We start from the raw sequence: 23,288 nt of genomic DNA on the forward strand, positions 1-23,288 counted from the left end.
AATGCTGTTCTTCAAAAAGGCTTGAAGATGATAGTAATTATTATTAATGCTTCTTATTTTAGATATTTACGATTAATTTCGTCGTGTCTCTTTTACAAAGATAATATGTTATGCATTTACACATACGGGTGAATCATTAATAAAGTACCAAGCGGTCGGTAAAGCGTTTATACAACTGTTATCACTTACCTTGTATGTATGAAGCACTCGGTCGGCAAAACGTCCAGGGTTGTCCCGTCGTGGCCTGATGTCCTATGGACCTCCGCTTCCTCTCAGAACGATATTCAGCATTCTGGGTACTCAGGTTACTCAAGTCAAGTCACTTCACTTCACTCGCCTACGAATAAATCACATTAACTGCGTATGATAATTGTCCATCGTCCGCACAAGAAACTTTGCGAAAATAGCGGTTCAACTGTTTCGTCACCGGTCACCGCGCGATGATAAAGTCGAAATATCTTACTTCGCGTACTAATCTCTGTCTCTGGAACTTTCGCTTTGGCTCGAGAATCGTACGTTCGCAGCGAGCGATACGTAATAATGATCTCGAACCACGGATACACGCACAGCGACGCGAACGATTCCCTTTTCGTGGTGTGCAAGTAACGACGAAACGCCGTTGCGATTAACCGACCGAAAATAAGCAGCACGTCGATTGATTTTGCTTGTCGGCTAACCTTACATGCCGACTGCGTACTAGAAACTTCGTCGCGATACGAGAATCGAATATTCGCACCGAGCGATTCGTAATGACGAACTTTTCGACCGATGATTAGAACTGCGCACAGCAACACGGGTGGTTCTTCGTCGTTTGCGACACCCAAAAAGCACGTTACAATCAACCGGCCGAAATCATGCTAAGTCTTTTACCTCACCGCCAAGATGTACATGGGAGGCTTCGAATCACTTGGCGAATTGTATATTTGCACTCACGGAACCGTAATAATAAACTGTTTAAACAAAAATTAACGTTGAACGCAGAGGTAAGTGTCGCCGATCCTCTCCGTGCGTAATGCGTTTCGCGAATGGAGGGGGATACTAGTCCCGACACCCCTGCAGATTGCGCGAAAAGTTACGGGGTCCGTTGCGCCGGCGCAGAAAACCAGACGGTAACCGGCGAATCACAGCCACGAACGCCGTTTTAAAATATTCATTCGTATACTTGTGCTATACGAAACATTTTGCACACAAAATAAATTGACAAGAAATATTACATTCCCTTATATAATATCTCCCTATTTCTAAGTACGCTAGATAGATTATGCTCAATTATCTCGTGCATTAGACAGAATACTTTCACGCTTTATTTTGTTTCTATAATTATTAACTATCTATTTAATTTAATCTCTTTACTGTTAAGAGTATTTAAAGATGTAACGAGTATATTACTATACAAGCTTATTTCTATACCTAAAACTATATTTATGTCTTAGCGTTTTATATTAATATTTTTATAAATAATAAATTTCTGTAAATAATTAGTAATTATAATTTGACACAAATGTTACTCTAGTTTCTCGGTATTAGACCAGTTATAAACGTCACAGGATATTATTTTTCTTTATTATAATTTAATTAAGACTTCTTAAGACTAAATCCTAATGATTGTTTATTACACTCCACTGTGTTGAGTACTTATTAACGTCAGAAGATGTTGTCAGTCGATTTTGCTATTGATATTAGATTAGATATCCTCAGAATAAGATAAACTGTCATTCAAATATGTGAATTATAATTTAGCTAGAAGTTTGACCTATGCTTAGAAATAAGAAATACACATATCTAATGAAAACGCACAAGAAAATAAGGCTTATCATTGTAGTATCGCATTTTCAAGCACTCCAGGTCATGTTTGCTGCGCATTTGACGTGTTTAATTTGCCATTCCTTGGGAGATTTGGCCCAGATATCACTTGCGATATCGAATCCACGAAACCACTGACGTGAACGTACAAGATTCGTTATATTTATCAAGATATGTGCTGACAACGCATGAGATATAAAAGGCAAGTAATATCTGAGAGGAGATAGTATAACCAGTCAGACTGTGACACGTGAATGAAGAAAATCGAACAACTAAATAAAAGTAATTATCACAATGAGGTAAGAAAAAAGTACATTGAAACCTACGAAAAGAAAATTTAACTTAAAAAGTAAATCGAGGCTTTGTTCACAAATTGCAACAAGAAAACAAGACTTCAATAAAATAAACTGTTTGAAAAATATATGTATGATACTATCGTAATGAACAATTTACTCTTATCGCTTATACTAATATAAAATAACTTATTTTTCGCGACGTCAGTAATCTGTAATCTGTTTGTACCAATTATTATAGCACTCTCCAATGTAGAAGTTTAATTAACAAAATGCATAGAAAATTTAATTAAATTTGTTTAGATTGTGGCTATTATTGACTGCACTTTTACTAGTCGCAATACTTGTGGCGGAAACCTCTGCAAAAAAATCAAATAAAGATGTGAAATCAAGAAATGGTGGTGAAAAAGAAATCGATGTTGAATATCGTGCAAAGTAAGTAATTAATATGCAACATAATTAGCTTTTCCTTTTTAATTCGTTAAACTATTTTTTAGAGATAAACAATCAAAGAAAAAAGACAAGTATGTGAAAGAGCAGAAAAAGAGTAAGAGTAGCTCGTCTGAACGAAACGTGGAAGGCTCTAATGACAAATATTCAGAAACAAAAAATGTCCACAAATCGGAACAGAAATTGAAAAACAAACGAAACAAACGTGAAAATATTGAAGTGGCGAATGAAGGAGTGAATATAAATACCGAAAAAGAATTAAAAGATAAGATAAAAACGGAGATAAAAAATAAAAAAGATAAAAAAATTAAAGAACAACCAAAAGAATCGGAAGAACTTCTTGAAACTTCTCAAAATTCTAAAACTCACCAAAAATCGAAAAAGAGTTTGAAGGAAGAGAAAAATAAGAAATTAAAAAATAATGAAAAAACAGACAACATAGATAAAACTACAGATGCTGATGTTCAAAGTAAGAAAAAGGTAAAGAATTCTAAATCGAGAAATTCTGAAAACGCTAAGGCAGCGGTTAATAACAGTGAAAAGAAGACCAAATACGATAAAAAGAAAAAGAAAGAAGAGGTAACTAAGAACACAGAATCCAAAGAAATCGAAGAAGAAACAGATATAACATCTGCAGATTCTAACCAAGAAGAAGCCGTGGACAAAACAAAGAACGATAAAGAGAAATCTCAAGAAACGTCAAAAAAAAGCAAGAAAAATAAGAAAAAACGTGAAGCAGTGCAAGAAGAAGAGGAAATCGAAGAAGAACAATCAAACAATACTGTCGAAAATGAACATGATGTAACAGAAACAAATGATAACGAATCTGAAGAAAGCTGTTCAGCTCAAACAAATGATGAAGAATGTACGGCAGAAGAATAGCATTGTTTTAATACATTAATGATAAAATGTTAAAAAACAGTTAAAGATATATTTAATTAAGACAATCTTGTGCAATAATGCATCCTATATTAAGCAACTTATTTATTCTCTCTATCTATGTGGTCAATTATATATATATTTTAGAAATTCTATCACTAAATGTTGTATTTAAATTTATTAGGTACTATTAAAATATTACCTTTAGTCTTATTCACCAATTTTCCATTATGTCCATGGGATGCTCTAAAAATATTATTTTAAAATTATGATCTCTTCATACTTACATATGTATATTCTATGATTTATAAAAAAAATCAAATATTCTATTGCTTAAAAAACAAAATCTATTCTTACCAATCGATTGTGCCATAAACACGATAACCCATCCCGAACCAATATTGTTTACTGTCGATGTATATTCTACGAGAACTCGATTGGTACTAGATTCAAGTCTCGCTGGATCATCCTGTTGAATAATTTTAATATTTTATAAAATTATACTCACTTATTTCGTTATGTCTTACGTAAAAATAATATTTTAAGAAAAATATTAGGAGCTTAAAAATATTATTTTGCAAAACAGATTCTGACCAAGAAAATTTTCCGGGTTAATTTCTTTAATTACAAAAGTGCTATATATATTTATGGCTTTATGCGTTATTATTATATGTATAAAACGACTTACATCACCACAATAAGTACTAATTAAATTTTGCCCATTGGAAGTAACATCATAAATTTTGAGATAATTGTTGGGGCAATTCTTCTTTGTGCCGATGTCGAAAACAAGGAATTGGAAAATAATCTTAAAACCTCGTGGCACGCTTACATCCCAAGTGCACACAGTGTTGTTGCGATACGTATTGGGATACAATGGCGAGGTGAATCTACCTCCGTAATTGAATATACGACCACCGCAACCTTGACCTGCAAAATATTAAGATATATTATGAAACAAAGCTAGTCAGTCAATCTGCGAATATATGTATTTCGTTTATAGTATAGTAATTTATGTGATGTTCAAAGCGATGAAGCAAAATCACAATGAGACTTTCGTGCGGTCTCTCGCGAAAATAAACAGCATTTCACATGGCGCGTATCTCGAAGCACTGCAACGTCGTAAATCATCGCTCGCGCGTTATAATTTCTCCACATCTGGTGGCGTGCATTAATCGGATGCAACGAGAAACAGGGGATTAGTGCATGCTGCTACGAGCGCGTCCTACCTGCGTTCGTGGTCGTGTAAATGATGTCATAACTTTGATAAGAGCTGGCGCTCTCGGTCCAGGAGTGCAAAGTGAGTTTGTTACCGGTACTGAAAATTGGGCTTGGCATCATCGTACTGCACAGTGTCGCTATAAGCGGCCCACTCGAATCACCTTCGTGTACCTAAGAAACACATAAATCTATTTAGGAATTTAGATTTAATCGAGTTATTTCCGTCACTTTTTTAAGTATAAGTCCATTAATAAATACAAAAGAAGGTAACGTACTTGTAGTGCATTGTGCGTACACTCTCCTGCATCGTAAATGCTAAAGTGATTAAAATATAAAGAAATAGTATAATTTGCAGGAACAGTGATCGTAATCCAACAACTTGTAAATCCGTTATGGAAAATTCGTCCTTGCTCGCTCGTATAATTTCGATCACAATTTGCTGTGCTGTATTCCAGCTTAAAACCTCTATGGTTATTGGATAATGATTTGAATGTCATTTTGAGTTCGTCGGTATTACTGTGAAAAAATATTCAACTTGAAATAATTTTATTTAAACATATAGTATTATAATTATTTATATTTAAGTCAACTTTTCAAATACCCATAATACTCGTGTGGTAATTCACTCCCGCAGTATCTAAACGAGGCGTAAGGTAAACGGCTACCCTAAAACAGAATATAAAAATTAATAGATTATTCGTAAAACAAAGTATGTCGATTTATAATATAGAAAACTTACTATCTCGATAGAAATCGGATGACCTCTTACACCGCTGTAAATAAAGTTCTTTCCGAAGCCTTCATTTATATATGTCTAAATATTTTAAAAAATTAATTAATATTTTTAAGGTGAGATCAATATTTAAATATTTCTAATTTAAAATGTACTTACGTTTTGCTCAGAAATTTCTAAATATTCGTTTTCACACTTGTCAGAATCCGCCAAATCAAAATCTATGAATTGTATTCGCGTTCTATCATTATATTCACCGGTAAATGTTAAAGTCCAGTGACATAATATTCCAGCTAAATGTGTATCTGGATAATTTGGTGAAGTAAGTACATTACTTGTCGCGTTTATTACTCGAGTAGTTAAGCCACACGGTGCTATAATGAACACATATAAAAATATTTTATTTTGTATAATTTTTTCGAATCTAACGCTACTGTATAGCATACATTTAATAAAGTAAAAATAAAATTTCTTACAATCAATAACTTCAAAAGTGCCTGTTACGCCAGCACCTTCAGTAATCCCGTCAGAATAAAATCTTATCCACATTTTGTTTGAAGCAGATGCTACAGGAGATGGTACTGTGTTCCCGCAAAACTTATTAATAAGTTCGGCATAAGGACCACCACCATTTCTAACCTAATAATAATGAAATACATAATATAATATTGACTCGCACCTCAATATATCAATTTAAATATATTTTAATTTTATTAAATTATGCGTCTTAATTTTTTTTGTAATATTATATCCATGCTAAAGTGCAATATAATTTTGCTACCAACAATTTTTAAACATTTCTACTTATCAGTGCAAACTTACCTCAAGATAATCACCAGTACATTTATCATCTTGAGTATTATTAATCGGGTTCTTGATATCTATGCTATTAATTGTAAATATTATACTTTTAGCCGGTGATGCAATCACAGTCCAATAGCATTCTTCAAACGGTTGATAAGTCGCTTCTTGCTGAGTTCTAAATGATTTAGACCGAGTCGAAGTTAAATTAACTGTTCCTCCACAACCCCCAGCTGGACTTGACGTAAATAATACCTAAAATAATTTATTACATTTATAATTTTTTATCATTAAAATTTTTTAATATGTATATTATCATACCTATTGACTGTCTCACTGGTTTCTTCTAATTATTATAAAATAATAAATATAAATAGCAGAGTTTTGTACCTTGGCTGTGAAACCATCGTAGTGCCTCGAATTATCGGCATTAAAGTTAACGACCATAAAATTAGATTCTGATTTTAACGATGGTAATTTATCATCAGTCAAATTTCCACAATATAAAGCAAGCCGTTTGTCTGATATAATAAACTCGCCCTCGTAAACGGCAATGTTGTCAAAGTAACAACTATAAATTAATTATAAAAGATAATAATAAATTTTTAATAAAACCTTATTTAACATAAATGTAATTAAAAACTTACCCTACGGAATATTCTAAAACAAACTTTTCGAAGCGCACAAGTACACTTTTCCCTTGCGGTGCTTTAATAATCCAAGTGCAATTCATACGTCCAAAATATTCTTCTCCATGCATCAAAGGCTTAAGTTCGCTAGGTTGTGTGATTATACCTCCGCATCCTGTTAGTTTTAATTATTTGAATATATTATTTTGTGTAATTATTCTAATTTTTTTTCCAGTATTAAAATTATATTTTTAGTAAAATAATTTTTTTTTAACTTACTATTAAGAAAATATTTAAACTGGAAACCACTTCGCTGTATATATCTATCGGTCATAAAGATAATTTCTGCTCTTGACATAGACCTCAAAAGTGGCGGTTTATTATTATTTCCACAATATGTTTGTACATCCTCTGACATGTACATACTTTCAGATATAACAGTAACATTGTCGAAACGACAATCTCCTCCGCGACCTGTTAATTAATTCTATTTAATTTCCTAATTATTATCGTTTTTTTTACTTTAAAAGTAATAAAATTGATCTATATCACATATTATATTTTTATATAAAAATCTTACGTTAAATTGTAAATTTACTCGCACATAATATACATATACAGATTAGATTCTTTGATTTAACAAAGGATCTAACAAGATAATAGTAACTGTTGCATTAACTTACCGCGTTCGAGCTGGAAGTCGGTGAATTCAATAACAATATCATCCTTCGGCGCGACAATAGTATAATTACAGAAAACACTCGGTGGATAAAGATTAGGATACAGCGGTGATTGAATAATATTAACTTTTTCGGTCGCATAAAAAATGCCCCCGCAATTTTCACTCCAGACAGCATGAAAACCGTCTGCTTGTACTGCATCGTTTGAACGGAAAATCACTTTCATGCGATTCGACGTCGAATTAAAAGATGAAGGTGTATTTCTGCCGCAAACTTTTCCGAGACTCTTCCATTCACCATTGTCATAATTTCTGCGATCGTCTTCTATTATCCAGTCAAATACCTGTTTAACGTAGTTTTTATTACTATTTAAATATATATATTGTTTTTTCTTTATACCGCTACAAAAATATTATTAAAATACTTAATGCAATAAATTACAAAATGACTTATGTATAATATTAATATTAATAAATATTTAATGTTATATATATAATAACAATCAAACCTCTACGTAATCCTTTTCGCAATTAGAACTAGTTTCCAAATTGAACCGATCTACAAAGGACAGGCCTATATGATAGCCATTGTCACCTGTTATTTCCCAAATGCATTCACCGTTATTTGGATACAGATTAGGAAATCTGAAATTGCATAAAAATTTATTAAACTATTTATTCTTTTAAGAGTCACACTTTCTGTTATTACGTGCTTGATTATTTTAAAGAAATAATAATTACCCTGGAGACGAGATTTCGCGTGCATGACCGTTTAAGGAACCCCCACAACCTGTGGTGGCAGTTGTTACAGAAAATTCAAAACTGCTTGAACCCCCTAATGCAAAGAATTCTATCCACAGTTGATTTGATATACTGTTAATGTTATATTTTTCAAGTTGACTTGTGGCATGGAAGCAGTACTTTCCGATCTGTGGTGCTGTTGCTCCTCCATTTCTGATTGTGTAACGATAAATGTAGATTAAATTAAAGATATAAGAATAGAAATTAATATTCATAATAATATATACAAGAGCTTACTTGATAATAAGATAATTCTGATCACAATTACTTTCAAGTTCGAATTTAGAGAAAGAAAGCTTAATCGTTTCTCCTTCAGGATAATCTATATGCCAAACACAGTTTATAGGATACGAAATGTTTGTAGGTGATTTAATAACATGATTTGGTCCTCGTAATATACCACCACAAGCTTGCCATTGATATTGTAAGTTTAAATTCATATGTTTTCCATGAGTACCGTTTACTACCTAAAAATTAAAATTGTTTTACTTCACATTTAATACTTCATGCAAATAATTTTAGTTTAAATTTATATAAAAGTCCTTAAAATTATATATATAAGTTGTAAAATGAATTAATGTTAACAATATATTACCGTTAATTCGTTGACCATTTTCGGACTTCTCAAGTATCTCGGTGTTGTTATATTTCCACATATCATTCCGATACCTGTGTAATATTTGAGATTAACATTTTAATGTATAATATAATATTATTTAACTTTTATGTATTATTTTAATTTTTTCTATCAATAAGCGAGAATACATTTTTTCTATTTTACCTTGAACTTCAACGTATTGGCTATAAATGCAATTTTTTCTAATAAAGGCTCGCTCAGATCCGCCCAAAATACCGGTGATTTTTATTGTCAGTGTTAAACGATTGTTTGTGAAGGGAATAATCATATTATCGGGCGGTTCCAATTTCCAATGGCAAACATATGAAGATTGATTAAAAGGAAGACTTGTAGGACCTGTTATATTGCCTGATTCTTCTTTTAAACTTCCACCACAAGCTATAAATCGATAAAAGTTAGTGATTTAAGAGTTTACTTTTATTTAAATATATTATTATAAAATACATAATATTGTTATGTCGGTAGTAGTTTTTAATACTTACGAGCTGGAGCTTCAGCCTTGTATTGAAGTTTAAAACCTCGATGTCCAGTAGAAGACCAATAGCCAATAACCATAGTATTACTGGAACTTCTTATCTCTTCTACATTAGCGCCTTGTCCTAAAATCGCGATCTTCGATCTCCAGCGGAAATCATTATAAAACTGTAAAAAAAAAAACCAGTTGTAACATAATTTAAAACAAAAAAGTTTATGCCTTATTACAGTTAACTCCTCACCGAAAGTGCGTATCCCACATGCGTAGTGCCAACTTCATTCACAACGTCTAAATCCAAGATAGTTACCACAATTTGATAACCCACTGGTAATGTAATTCGCCAATCACAATACCTACGTAAAGTATTTTAATTTCTTTTTTATTTAATTATATTTAACACAGATATTTAATAATAAAATATTTTACAATACTAATTGATTAAAGATATAAATCTCGTTTTCTTTTTTTTTTTTTTTAAATGCATACCTTGCTTTTGAACGTGGATTAGGATATCCAGGCGATTTAATTATTCCATTCAATGCGACTAATGCACCACCGCATGCTGCAAGTAAATAACATATGTATAATGTAAAATGTTTTGTATAAAATTAATCATACAAATATAAATGTTCGTACTAACTTTCTTGGCTAGAAGTAAAATTTAAACTAAAGCCTTTGTAGCTCACATAATCTCTATTATCGCTCTTGAAATACACATACGCTTTGTTTGTCGATGTTTCAATTACATCCGGTCTTTTAAGACCACAATAAGTACCAATTATGGACACTGTTGAAAAATGTTTTAATGATTACGTACTGCTTAAAATAAAAGAAAAACTTAAATCCAAATGTATGTAATTAGACGTTACTTTAGTAATTACTTACTGTTACCGCTGTCATTTTCTATAAGTTTTTCTGCAATAGTAACATAGTCAGTCGATTCACATTGACGAAAGCCGGGAAGCTGCATATCACGAAATTGTAATTTCAAAGTATGATCCGTCGGCGCTACTATTAACCATGAACAATTTTGATTTACAGGATATGGCTGAGGATAATTCGGAGATTCAATGACGCCTGTGGTGGTGCGTAAAATTCCGCCACACATTTCTGCGCAAAAACATTAAAATTTTTAATATCGTTTCTATTTTAAAAAAGCTTTATAATAAATATCTATGTCATTTAATTTTAAAGAGTTATTTATAATATCATAAAATACATTTATTTAATATTTACCTCCCGAAGTTATCACAGCTTTAAAACCATTTTTAGGTTCCGTCACATCCGTATAGAAATGAATGTACATCATGTTACTAGTGGTAGTCATACTGCTCGGTGCTACATCTTTGCAAAATCTTCCTAAGAGTTTTGAGCCGTCAGTTCCACCGTCTCTTATTTCAACATATTCTCTCTCGCAACTAAAAGAAATGTTATTACAATAGGAACATTCTTCAACACAAATCAAAGTATTTAAAACATTTTCTAAAAGCTTATAGTATTTTAATCGACACGGTGATCACGTCTTACTTTTCGGAATAGCTCAAATCAAATCTTTCCAAGAAATGGATACTGAGTTTTTCGCCAGCTATGGCAGTAGCTTTCCAAACACATTCGGCGTAAGTCGGAGGAATATTTGGATAGTTGGGCGACGATATCTCCCATTTATTCTGCTTGCTTGTTAAAATAAATTCGCCACCGCAATTCATACTTACTTCTCTAAAACAGAAAATAATTAAAATTAGAATAAAATATAATTCTATCAAAATATAATCCTATTGCATATACACGTACAAAATAAATACTACAAAATACGTTCGTAGACGATCGAGACATTTAAAATAAATAAAATAATAAATTCAAATGATTAATTCGGAATTCCGAGATTTCTGTGTCGAAACTCCGAAAACGTTCGCGAAGTAATAGGAATTCAGAATAATTAAAATGGTCGAAGGGCATTATTTATGTCCGCCGGCAGCACCATCCTTGATCGTCAACGAGAGGCTCAAGTTGCACATTACCTGTTGGTATAATCTCTGTTTTATCATTCATATTACTTCCAGTTTCTCACTGCCAATCAAGGATGACGCTGGCGGCAGATGAAAACTTCGCCGACTTCGACTTCAATTGTTAAAGTATTTTTTAATGACATTAAACATTACAAAGCGTGAGTTTCGCGCGCGTTATTTATTTCTGCTCTTTCTACGTTGAAGAAAACTTTCATATTTAATAAATTTCGGCAACGATTCAACGGTAATATTTGACACATAAATTTTTAGCGCGTAAGCCGACGTAGAAGTGAGATATGCAAATAAAACGGACAGGTGATCTCGTGCGGCTTTAATCATCACGACTCCCGCATTCTTTTGTCGGTGGTCGAGAGTTAACAGAGCCACGTATGTACACTGAAAAGCAGATATGGCATTTGCTGAGGCGACGGCAGCTAGCGAACGCGACTTTAGCGTCGTGTTCGTCGAGTTTCAATGCGCCGCATGTATTATATACCGCGCCGGCCGGATTGCCGATGACTGATTTTTTTTCCCCCCGTTCTCTCATCCCTTGCTTCTGCCGCCTAGGGTTACGTACGCTAGCCGCTATCGCCGCAGAAAATGCCATATCTGCTCTTCGGTGTACACTGCGACCGAAAAATACTTATATTAAATTTGGAAAAAAGTATATTACATGTAAAAAGAAAATTTTAGTAATTAAATTTACCTATAGGAGAGCTTAAAGCGGAAATTATGACCACTGCCAGTGGCTTTAACATAAAAACGATTTCCGGTAGTTTCCAGTTCTGCTGGTGGCACTTCGCCACAATACTTTCCGTTACCTAACAGAGGCGAAAGCATTCCTTCTCCATTTCTCAACTAAAATTGTATATATGTACGTGTAAATTATTATTTTTTTTTTTTCTGTAAATTCTTTTTTATTTTTATTTTTCTCATATTTTTAAGAAAGCCTTTATATTCGTTTATAACTGTATCAAGTTAAAAATTTAATAATATAATATACTAACCAGCAAGTAATTACCGCCACATGTATGATCGGCCATTTCTTGTATCGACATTTCGGTAATTTCTACTTTTATTGTTTTGCCGGGTTTCACTGTCACGGACCATTCACATGTGAAATGCCAGGTGCGAATTGCTCTCGCCGAAGAAGAATTATCATATTCAATCACACCGTTCGGTTCAGTTAATTGACCTCCGCAATCTATAAACATTAATATGAATATTAATATTTTTATCACAAATTTATTTTATTAATAAAAAAATAAGATATTGTCAACCTCGATATACGTATGCGTTGAAGCCAGTTTTATTATAGTATACATCTGTATCAAATTTCACCGTCATCACATTGGTTCCACTGATTAAAGACATAGTGGAGTTTGCCAGGCATAATTTATTCTCTAGACGAGCATTAGTTGTCGATGTTAATGCGTATCCCGAGTAAACGGAAACCGAATCCGCTACGCAATCACTAGTTTCTTCCAAATCCATGGCTAATATTCTCAATACCAAATGTGTTCCAGGTGGCGATGTAAAGACCCAATTGCAATGCAAATTGGCAGCGTAGCCGGTCGGCCAGCCAGGAGAACTAAAGGCATACGTGCTGTTGCGGTCACTCGTTAAGGCTATTTCCTCATTGCACTCTGATACTAAGGTAAAATAAAATTGTTATAAGCGTATATACATTAAAACTTCTATATAAAGTTGATTATTAAAAAAATATCTTTTTAAATAAACTTATATACGCATAGTAACAACAAAATATTACGTATAATAGAAATTTACATTTGATTTCTTTGTTATCCGATTCGGTGTTTCTTGGTATTTTAAGCCATGTGAGATCAAACCAATTTCCTTGTCTAATAAAATCTGTCGACATCGAAATGTAAACTACATTGCTTGATGATTCTATTGGATCTGGCAAAGTATATCCGCATATACTTAGTAGACTTGGCGCTTCGTTGTCATATCCATCGTATATCTAAATAAAAAAAAAATATATATATATATATATATATATTAAATAACACATAAAATTGCTTAATAATTGATACAACAAATAAAGATTTTAATTTTAATGCAAAAATAGACATTACTTACTTTAATATTGGAGAAACAATATACGCCAATATTTTCTATCTGCAAATTTGTGAATTCGATACGTATGAGTGAATTCATTTCGACAGTAATACGCCATGAAAACGAAGCTGTTCGTCTATATGGTAGTGGATATAACGGTGAGGTAATGCGTCCTGTAATTCCTTCAATTTCGTTCCCTCCAATAACATTATACGAAGCCTTAAAACCCTTGGCAGTACCAGAATCATCGCTTTTAAATTTGAGCCACAGATTGTTCGAGGACGTAATGTCAGTAATTTCTTTACCGCAAGTAACAAACATGAGCTTTCCGATTCCACTATTCTCTCGTATTTCAAGATAGTCCAAATCGCAGTTTTCACTTATTTCAATGTCGAAATCAGAAAATACAAGACTAATTCTGTTACCAGGAGAAGTATTCAGAATCCATACACATTCTGCATTCAAGGGATAACTATTCGGATAGCTAGGCGACGTAATTATTCCTTGTTCGGACGTGTAGTTTCCGCCGCAAGCTGAAAAATAGAGATAAAAATAAATTTCGTTTTTTAATCATGCTTTGATACATTTATGTACATTTTATATGTTTTAATTCAGTGTACCTGTATTCATCACGGAGTACATAGCAACAAAATGACCTGCAAAATCGTAGTGTGCGGATAGATGTAACACGAGGGAACTTCCAGTACTTGTAACTGGCGGTGGTGCAACATTGTTGCACCATTTTCCTAAAAGTGGTCCATCTATGCTTTCACCCTCGAATACTTGAAGTGAAATCCAAAAACAAGGATTTTCCTCGGAGGTTTCCCATCGAACCATAAGCTCACTTGGATCAATATCCATGTGCGTGAAAGTAACGGTAATATGGTCGCCTAAAATAAAAAAAAAATTAAAATAAAGAGAACATTAAAAACAAACGCATATACATACAGGCAAACACGTAAATTAAATGAGTAAATTACCCGGATTTTCAGCTGTCAATATCCATGTGCAATTAGTGTCCCCATGTACGTCAGTATGGCCAGTGGGAGGTGTAAGGAAACCGTTATCTTTTACAATTATACGAGCACCGCAGGCTCTACTGTATTGCGCTTGGAAACCTTTGGCTGAAATTATACTATCGCTATCCATAACCACTAGCATTTGATTACTATTCGAAATATAGATCGGTGGTAACTGATTACCACAATGAGTTCCCAATAACGGAGCATCTCTCGTTGCACCATCAAAGATCTATAAAATTATAAAATAAAACTATTATTAAAAGTAATATAAAAATTACGTAAAACTATGTTTTCACAAACAATTAATTTAAAAAATTATAACTTACCTTAACGTAATCATCACTGCAATTTTTACTGCTTTCTATATCGAAGTCTAGGAACGTAAGATTAACAAGATGATTGCTGTCGACTTCTAGTAGCCATTCACAATTTTGAACGTGCGGATAATTTTGCGGATAATTAGCTGAATGAATTAAGCCCGAAATTGTTGTAAATTTACCACCGCATTTAAGAGGAACACTTTTATAACTGGCATTAAATCCTCGACTAGCGTACGACGAATCTGAATGAAACTTGATGAACATTTTATTTCCGGGGCTAGTATATGTTACTGGCTTCTCCGAATAACAAAGCTCGATCAATTTTGGTGCTTCCGCATTTTCGCCTTCGTAGATTTGAATTTTGTCGAAGTAACAACCATTCCGCTTTTCAGTGTTTATCTGAAAAACAAAAGTTTCAATTTTTACATTACGATAGTAGATGTAATGTACTACAATTGTAGTGGTTTTTAGTATCCTACATCGTAAAACGTAATCTCGACACTGTGCGTATGATCCACTTCAATTAGCCATTCGCAGTCAACATTCATCGGATAAGCTGCTGGATATCCAGGCGAGGTAAAACTATCATACGGTTTAGACATGTGCCCGCCACAGCCATGCACTGCCCATTCGAGTCGGAATCCACCGTAGGCAATATAAGAGTCCGTAATAAACGTTATAAACACTTGATGCGTCATTGAATTAATTTTCTTCGGAAGATCGACATTTCCACAGAGCTTAGCTAAGGGATTGAAGGCAGTATCTTCATAACCTTCCATGATTTCGACATAGTCGAATACGCAGTTTTTATCTGACTCTGACCTTTTTTCAAGCTCAAAGTGTGAAAAAGTCAAATTAATCGTATTCCCAATTGGAGCTTCGATAATCCAACTACAATTTATCGAATGTTCATATTTATTAGGAAAATTCGGTGACTCTATCACGCCGTAGTAACCACGTAATTTGTTATGACACTCTACAAAAAATGTTAAATATTAAAAAATAAAAATCTCTATTAGCATATATATAAAAGTACATTCTTCAAAATAATTTTAATTTACAATTTTCAAAAACAACATTAATAAATTAAATAATATATTACGTTTGGTAACGTGTATACCTACGTGTTTCGTATTTTAGATGAAAACCGCGACCGGAATGACTGAAATCAGTGTGGAATCGAACGGTCATTTCATTAGATTTAGATTTAATAATATTCGGATGTGTGGAATTGCAATAGCGTCTTCTATTTTTACGAGGACTGATGCCATCATATATTTCGATAAAGTCATATCGGCATCTATCGTGTTGTTCCAAATCGAAATCAATTATTATGAGTTGCACTAAACTACCCGCAGCCACAGCGATTTTCCAATAGCAATCTACGTTTGCTAAATAAGGTTCGGGATAATTTGGAGATATAATATCTCCGGTAACTGCGGTCATCGTACTACCGCATCCTATAAAATCAAGTACGCGTATAAACATAGATAACAGTTTTTAAAAAAATAATAAAACAGAACTAGTCTTTTTAATACGTTTTTACCTGCCACAGTACTATCCCATCGTATTTCGAAACCTTGCATCGATCTCGAGAAATCGGAAACGAATTTAATATACATTTGATGGCTTTGGCTTGGTATTTCAGTAGGTATGTTTGTGCCACAGTATTTGCCAATTAACGGCGAGGAGTTGTATCCACCATTTCTGAAATATGAGAAGAGAAAAAAATAAATTAGTAAATTAGAAAAGCAACAAAATTAAATTTAAGTCCTTTACCTGATTTCCAAGTAATCAAACCCGCAAGATACGTGAGATTCCAAACTAAAGTGATCGACAGTGAGAATGATTCTATGCCTGTTCTCTGCTTCGATAACCCAGACACAATCTCTTTTGTTCGGATAATATTCAGGATAATTTGGAGATCTAATAACACCATTTGGTTTCGAGTAATGACCGCCACAGACTTTCGTCATATCCATAAAAATATATGTAACAACGAATCCATCTGTTGTCATACTCGAATCAGAGTGAAAAAGTACGGTAAGTGTACGATCTTGTGTCGTTAAGTCAGGTGGTTTAGTACTACCACAATACCTAAAATATATATTCGTAATACATTAAAAAAAAATTAATAAACATGACTTAAAAATTTTTGTGCACATATAACAGAGAATAATATATATTCAGTAGGTTTTTAATATTTTAAATATATCAACATTATTTTCTTATTTAAATCGCTGAAAATAAAAGAAATTAATCAAATAAAAGATAAAAATAATTAGTTATCGTACGTGGCTATTATGTTTTTATCGGGCGAAGTATAGTTTTCATAAAGTCTGACGTAATCATGAATGCAATGAACGTGGTATTCTAAATTGAATGACATCCAACTGAGTTGTATTATGTATCCTGGAGGTGCTTGAATAGTCCAAATACATTGTTCGTTATTGGCATAAGCTCCCTTGTCTGTAGGTGGCTGAATTACACCGTTTGATTCCTTCATCAATCCACCACATCCTCAATAAGAATAATAAACGTTTATTTTATAAAGTATTTTATGCAAAATAAATTATCGCAATTAAAATTATTATATCAAACTTCCGATTTATAATAAAACGCAGGATAAATGTTACTCACTTCGATCAATGGTTGTGTAATTCGCTTTAAAACCTCGGCCGTCGACAGTAGCATCGGTAGTAAACTTTATGTACATAACATTATGTGTGGAATAGAAAGGACTATTAGGCATATGGTTTTCATTGCCACATAATGTTGCAAGTTTCGTCGCATTTTCATTATCACCGTCAAAAATTTCGACGTAGTCGTAATAGCAGTTGTCATATCCTCTGCCTTCAATATCCATATCTTCCATAGTTAATACGATACCTTTCCCAGGTGGTAGTATGATTTCATAAATACATGTTCTCGAATGATGATAAGTATTCGGATAAAACGGCGACTTGATAATTCCGCTTTCTTCGTGGAACTCGCCCCCGCACAAAGTTTCATACGACAATGTGAAACCTTCTGTTTCGAGGGACCAATCAGATTTAAAAAATACAACTAAATTGTTCGAATTTGATTTGACCGATGGTGGCATATCCGAACCACAGTATCTACCAAGTAATGGAGCTAGCGTGTTAGGTCCATCGAAAATCTACAAAAATAGAAAAAAATAACTTTTTGTTCATTCTGTAAAGGATAATATTACAACGAAATCAAAAATATTACCTCGACATAATCAAATTGACAACTGACGGAAGATTCAAGTACAAATTTCAACCACGATGCTCGGATTCGTTCGCCCTCTGGTAAATTTATTTTCCACTCACATTCCATGTTTGGGGTATACCCCGTTGAATGACCCGGTGAAGTGATAATTCCAGAGGCACTGGTAAAAGTTCCGCCACAACCAGGTGTGCCTAAATTAATATTGCAAATTATTGTATTTAAATTAAATGTTTAAAGTTATACAAATATCAAATCGTTTCTTCTAAAATAAATAATGTAATTACACTGAAACTATAAATAATATCTCTTTCAATGAATACCTTCAATTATTGAGTAATGGATTTGGAAGCCAGCATCTTGAACAAAACTGTCAGAATGGAAATGAACCGTTGCTTCAAAACTCGGAGTAACTAAAGGCGGTGGACGAGTGTGATTGCAAAAAAGTCCTAAACGTTCCTCATCTACACCAAGAATCTATATAACGTCACATAGAGAAGTAAAATTGATAATAATTAATAAAGTGATAATTATTTTATCATAAAAAAAAACTTGTTAACAGTATAAAAAAAATATATATATAAAACTTGTAAAGTATTTACTTCAACGTAATCGTTTTGGCAGTTTTGCTCCAACATCAGCTGACCAAAATGGAATTGAATTCTCTTAGAGGGAGAAACAGAGATTCTCCAGAAACAGTCTCTATCCGGAGGGTATCTTCCAGGCGAACCTGGCGACGTGAGTGTACCATAATTATCTTCTAATATACCGCCACAAATAGGATCTATGCTATCCCAATGAAAAGTGAATCCATCATGTGATATGCTGCTGTCCGAATGAAACCATAAGTAGAGAGCGTTATGGGACGAGATAATCGTCCCGTTTCCGTTAGGCAATGTATCACCACAAAATCTATTAAACATTTGACTACCAGCGTTTCTACCATCGTGGATCTAGAAATATATACGTTTACATTAGAGTTATAATTTTTTAAATGATTTTAATTCTTACAATCAACGTAAACGTTGTTTCAAAAATAGAAATATAATGCAAACTAATAATTTCAGTGAAAAAAAAAATCTATTTGTTAAAAAATGTATTGTTTATAGACGATATTAATCGCACCTGTAGAAAATCAAACTTGCAATCTACGGAATGCTCGAGATTAAAAGCTGTAAAGGTAATGTTCAAAACTTTAGAGGGTTCTGTGATTAACACCCAGGCGCAACTTAATTCGTGCTGGTAAGTGCTACCGCCCATGGGGAACTGAAGTGTTCCCGTAGGATTCCGTAATACACCGCCGCACGCTTGCCGCGGTGTTTCGCACCTGTTTCCTGTAAAGCTAGTTGTACATTGACATGTCGCATGTCCGTTTACGGCGAGGCAAATACCGTTATTTCGACAAGGATTTGGCGAGCACGGATCTGTTGATATGTTACATTTAGATCCTAAAAATTAAAAGAAAAAAAAACAAAACATAATTATTTAATCAGCAAGTTACGCATACAATTAATCTTTGTACAAGTTTAAAATTTACTTTTAGTTTTATAATTAAAATTGTACTATTTCATATTTGTAAAATAAAAATTAATTCCACATCTCATTCGTCATGTATAAAAGTAGATTTGTAATTTATATTAATTAATCCGTAAATCTACCTCTCATTTTCATCCCTAAAACGTACCTGAATATCCTGGGTTGCATGTGCAAGTGAAGCCATTTGCGCCGTTTGGCACGCATGTACCATGAACGCAGTTGCTAGAACACGCCGTATTAAGTGATACATCAGCTAATTGGCAGCCGTTTGGTCCTATTCCATTACCGACGTAATCCGGTGGGCAACGACACAGCACATAAGAACTTGTAAGCGATGGATTCTCGGTGCACGTAGCTAATGGATGGCATCCACCATTGTCGATAGCACAACCACCAACAAAAATGCAGCTTACACCATCGCCACGGTATCCTGACGGACAAGCTCCACATGTTCGAGAACCCTTAAAATCATTGCATTGAAAAAAATTAACTTCACAATAAGTTATAAGATGTTCATCTATTAAATTATTTAATCTGCATTTATTTTATATTTATCTTAAAAATATTTTTTACGGCAGTTTTTTTAAAGCCATTATATAATTTTATTTTATACCATATATTACGCAATACGTTTACCATTGTATTTATACATTGTACGAAAGGAGAGATACTGCAGCCGCCATTGTTAGTTAAACACTCGTCAATGTCGATGCAATAATAGCCATTTCCACTATAACCATGCGGACATGCACCACAAGTGAATGAGCCGCGAGTATTGAGACATGACACCGGTGGGTTTATGGAGCAGGGTGGATGTGCGGCTGCACATTCATCTACGTCTTTGATGCAAGCTGGGCTTGCACCATCGCTTTCCCATCCCTAAAAAAAAAATCAGCAATTTTGTTATAATATTAATTAAATTTCACTTAATGTGTAACTTGAAATCAGCGAGATTAAAAAATAAAAAGAATAAAAAAAAAAAGAGGAAAAGAGAATAGAAAAACTAACTTGATCACAAATGCACGTATATCCAAGTGAAGAACTGCTTTTGGAAACGCATACGCCGTGCTCGCCACAAAGCGCTTCAGAATTCTCTGTGTTGCAAATCGATGTTTTCTGCGTACAATGAAGACCAAACCATCCCGGCAAGCAGTCGCATCTAATATCCAAACCGATATTGTACACAGATATACTCCGCGCAGTAATCTCGTGAAATCACACCATAAAGACCACTTGCGAGTGTTAGAATTATTCAAAAGAATCAAAATTGTAAAACATAATTTAAAGTTATTCAAAATTTTAATTATACAATTACAAAATATTAATTACTTCTAAAACAAAATTTTTAAAGCTTTATAAATTAAAGATTAAAACAGGCATAAAAAAATAATTTTTGAATCGATTGCAAATTCGTAAAAGTGATTAAACAGAATGTGTAGCTTTTGTATAATAAGAAACGTAATCGTTACTACTACATACCGATAAGATCCAGGCAAATTACGACAAGTAGCACCGTTTTGGCATCCGAGATCTGTGCCAAGAAATCTCGCGCACTCGTTAACATCCGTCATACAATTCGGACCCTAAAATTATCGTAATTATTCTCATGAAATACGATGTTATTTAAGACACATTAGCATACCTCCCAGTTTGATAAGCAATGACACTGATAAGCATCATAGAGATCTTCACAAGTACCACCATTTTGACACGGATTACTTTGACATTCATTCTCTCGGAGTAGCGTTTGCATAGCTCTCAGTGAATCTTCTAATGCTTTAAGCTTGTAAAAAATAAATTAATATATTTTTACCTTTACTGTATAGTTCATTATTCGAATACAGATATACATATATTATAAATCGTGAATTCTACATACTCGGACATTGATACGACGAATGCTGCTTCTAGTTATACCCGGTAATGGAATAATATTCTGAAAAAATATATTAATTAATATATGTATAAAGCTTGATACATTTTTATGTGCCTTTTATTCCATTGCAATAAATTATAACACCTTTTTATTATAAATTTTTATCCTTAGTCAAAATGTTGAATTATAATCTGTTAAGAGATAAATATTAAATTTAATATTATAAAAAATATTAGCTACATTTGCATTATCTTTTATTTATTTATTTCAATGTAAAGTAATTCTTCTGATCTTTTTTATTAGCACATTCAGATAATTTGGTACTGGAATATAGAAAATATGTCATTGCAAGACGCTGATTCAATATTGCGCATCCTTACCGGACGTGATTTGTTTCCTGCGCGAATGGTACTGTTCGTGTCGATACTTCTCTCAAGTTGGGCGACTCTTCTCTGTAAGCCTGTAGTACCTGTCACTATAGTCGTTAGTTGGTTAAGAGAATTCTCCATCTCGGCTAAATATCCCATTCGCCACCTGTCGATGACCCGCGTTGCGTCTTGTGCCTAAAGATATCGAAATCGAAGTAAATAACTCATTGCGCCTAAATTACACTTCAATTACGCCGTGCGTAAAAATTCTAATTTATTACCGCCGATGCTATGTGAAGCAAATTGATCTCGTTAACGTTTATGTAACCACCTCCCGTTATCTTCAACGTAATATTTCGATTTTCCGCACTGGAAATTATAAGATGACCGTCCCGAGATTCCAAAACAGGCCTGAATTTTATACAAATTATTTATTAGACTATTTAATAGTAGAAAAAAAGTTTATAATACATTTCAATATAAAGCTTGCTTAATGTAGACAAATATATATTACAACCTTTGTAGAATAAATACCTTTCATTCATCCATGCGCCGCATAAACTGAGATACAATAGTAAAAACCACATCGACGCAAAAGCCATATTTCAACAGCAGCTTGATACTCAGTAAACCAAATATTATTCTGTTATACCTTGTCGGATTTTTGCGGAACTTTCACCGAAAAGACAGGCCGTGACAGACTGATCCGTGAGATCGGGCAATGCGGGCGTCTGCATCTCTGGATGGGCGTATTTGGGAGATTTATCGAAATCCACCCAGTATCGGTTTACAGTCACCATACGTAACGTATATCACGTAAGAGATGTGTAATATAAAAGGCAAATCGTAGCGTTCAATGATGTTACACTTGTAACGTAAATATATCTATAATACATTATTTGTCATGTAACATCGGACTGAGCTTATTAGAATTAACTGTTTTTTTATTGAATTTTTGTTAAAATACCTGTAAACTTGTAATGCAGCGTAGACCCACTGCGACGTAAAGGTACGATTATACTTCAACACAACAATGAAACAATTGATTAGCGTTCAGAATCGCTAACGGCATCTCTGTCTGTCATGTTGCAGAGATAGCCGGTCGAAATATTGTTGGTAATACAGAAAATCGCCGATCGATTAATTTACTTAAAACTTAGATCGAAGTGAGTTCCAATATACATATACGTTATCGAAATAATATCTACTGCATTATTAATTCCAAAAACAAGAAAAAAAAATTATATACATATTACGTTAATAAATAATTCTTTTACTTAGAATTTACTTAGAAGTATATTCATTTTTGTATCAAAAAAGAGTAATAAAATTTTATTTTAATGTAGAATTAGAATAGAACTGATTAATTACTTTTTCGCGATTTAGTCAATTCTCTTTTTTAAATTTTGCGCTTTTTAATGTGCATCGTAGTTTGACGCAACGCTG

General features: G+C 33.3%; 2 protein-coding genes across 4 annotated transcripts; one reads left to right on the forward strand and one right to left on the reverse strand.

Moving 5' to 3' along the window:
* Positions 1-80: 80 nt before the first annotated feature.
* Positions 81-23,053, reverse strand: Cubn (Cubilin). Of its 3 annotated transcripts, none has more exons than XM_070663984.1 (55): positions 22,810-23,053; positions 22,377-22,727; positions 22,124-22,253; positions 21,855-22,037; positions 21,478-21,534; positions 21,241-21,381; positions 21,078-21,181; positions 20,607-20,757; positions 20,235-20,477; positions 19,747-20,059; positions 19,188-19,510; positions 18,665-19,015; positions 18,386-18,539; positions 18,066-18,256; positions 17,472-17,991; positions 17,126-17,351; positions 16,611-16,928; positions 16,378-16,538; positions 15,956-16,291; positions 15,311-15,807; positions 14,838-15,230; positions 14,470-14,740; positions 14,110-14,379; positions 13,511-14,022; positions 13,196-13,391; positions 12,688-13,059; positions 12,415-12,611; positions 12,114-12,265; positions 10,929-11,117; positions 10,638-10,819; positions 10,287-10,511; positions 10,042-10,188; positions 9,888-9,963; positions 9,643-9,754; positions 9,409-9,568; positions 9,071-9,304; positions 8,885-8,958; positions 8,527-8,756; positions 8,230-8,442; positions 7,998-8,133; positions 7,493-7,832; positions 7,089-7,283; positions 6,828-6,984; positions 6,571-6,751; positions 6,202-6,435; positions 5,856-6,018; positions 5,539-5,753; positions 5,386-5,460; positions 5,248-5,312; positions 4,922-5,162; positions 4,655-4,817; positions 4,114-4,355; positions 3,783-3,894; positions 3,628-3,671; positions 81-337 (listed from the first exon to the last, which is right to left on the reverse strand). In XM_070663984.1, the coding sequence occupies exons 2-54, from the start codon at positions 22,442-22,444 to the stop codon at positions 3,640-3,642; spliced, it is 11,223 nt and encodes a 3,740-aa protein (XP_070520085.1). In that variant the 5' UTR covers positions 22,445-22,727; positions 22,810-23,053; the 3' UTR covers positions 81-337; positions 3,628-3,639. The 3 variants fall into 3 exon arrangements, with proteins under 3 accessions (XP_070520085.1, XP_070520084.1, XP_070520083.1); XM_070663983.1 differs by lacking the exon at positions 81-337 and adding an exon at positions 2,417-2,455; XM_070663982.1 differs by lacking the exon at positions 81-337 and having other exon boundaries at positions 2,417-3,671.
* Positions 1,975-3,771, forward strand: LOC139106930 (DNA ligase 1). The gene is made up of 3 exons (XM_070664029.1): positions 1,975-2,102; positions 2,400-2,531; positions 2,594-3,771. The coding sequence occupies exons 1-3, from the start codon at positions 2,098-2,100 to the stop codon at positions 3,426-3,428; spliced, it is 972 nt and encodes a 323-aa protein (XP_070520130.1). The 5' UTR covers positions 1,975-2,097; the 3' UTR covers positions 3,429-3,771.
* Positions 23,054-23,288: the final 235 nt, after the last annotated feature.

The sequence above is a fragment of the Cardiocondyla obscurior genome, linkage group LG12, assembly GCF_019399895.1.
Source record: "Cardiocondyla obscurior isolate alpha-2009 linkage group LG12, Cobs3.1, whole genome shotgun sequence".
Classification (NCBI taxonomy): Eukaryota; Metazoa; Arthropoda; class Insecta; order Hymenoptera; family Formicidae; genus Cardiocondyla; species Cardiocondyla obscurior.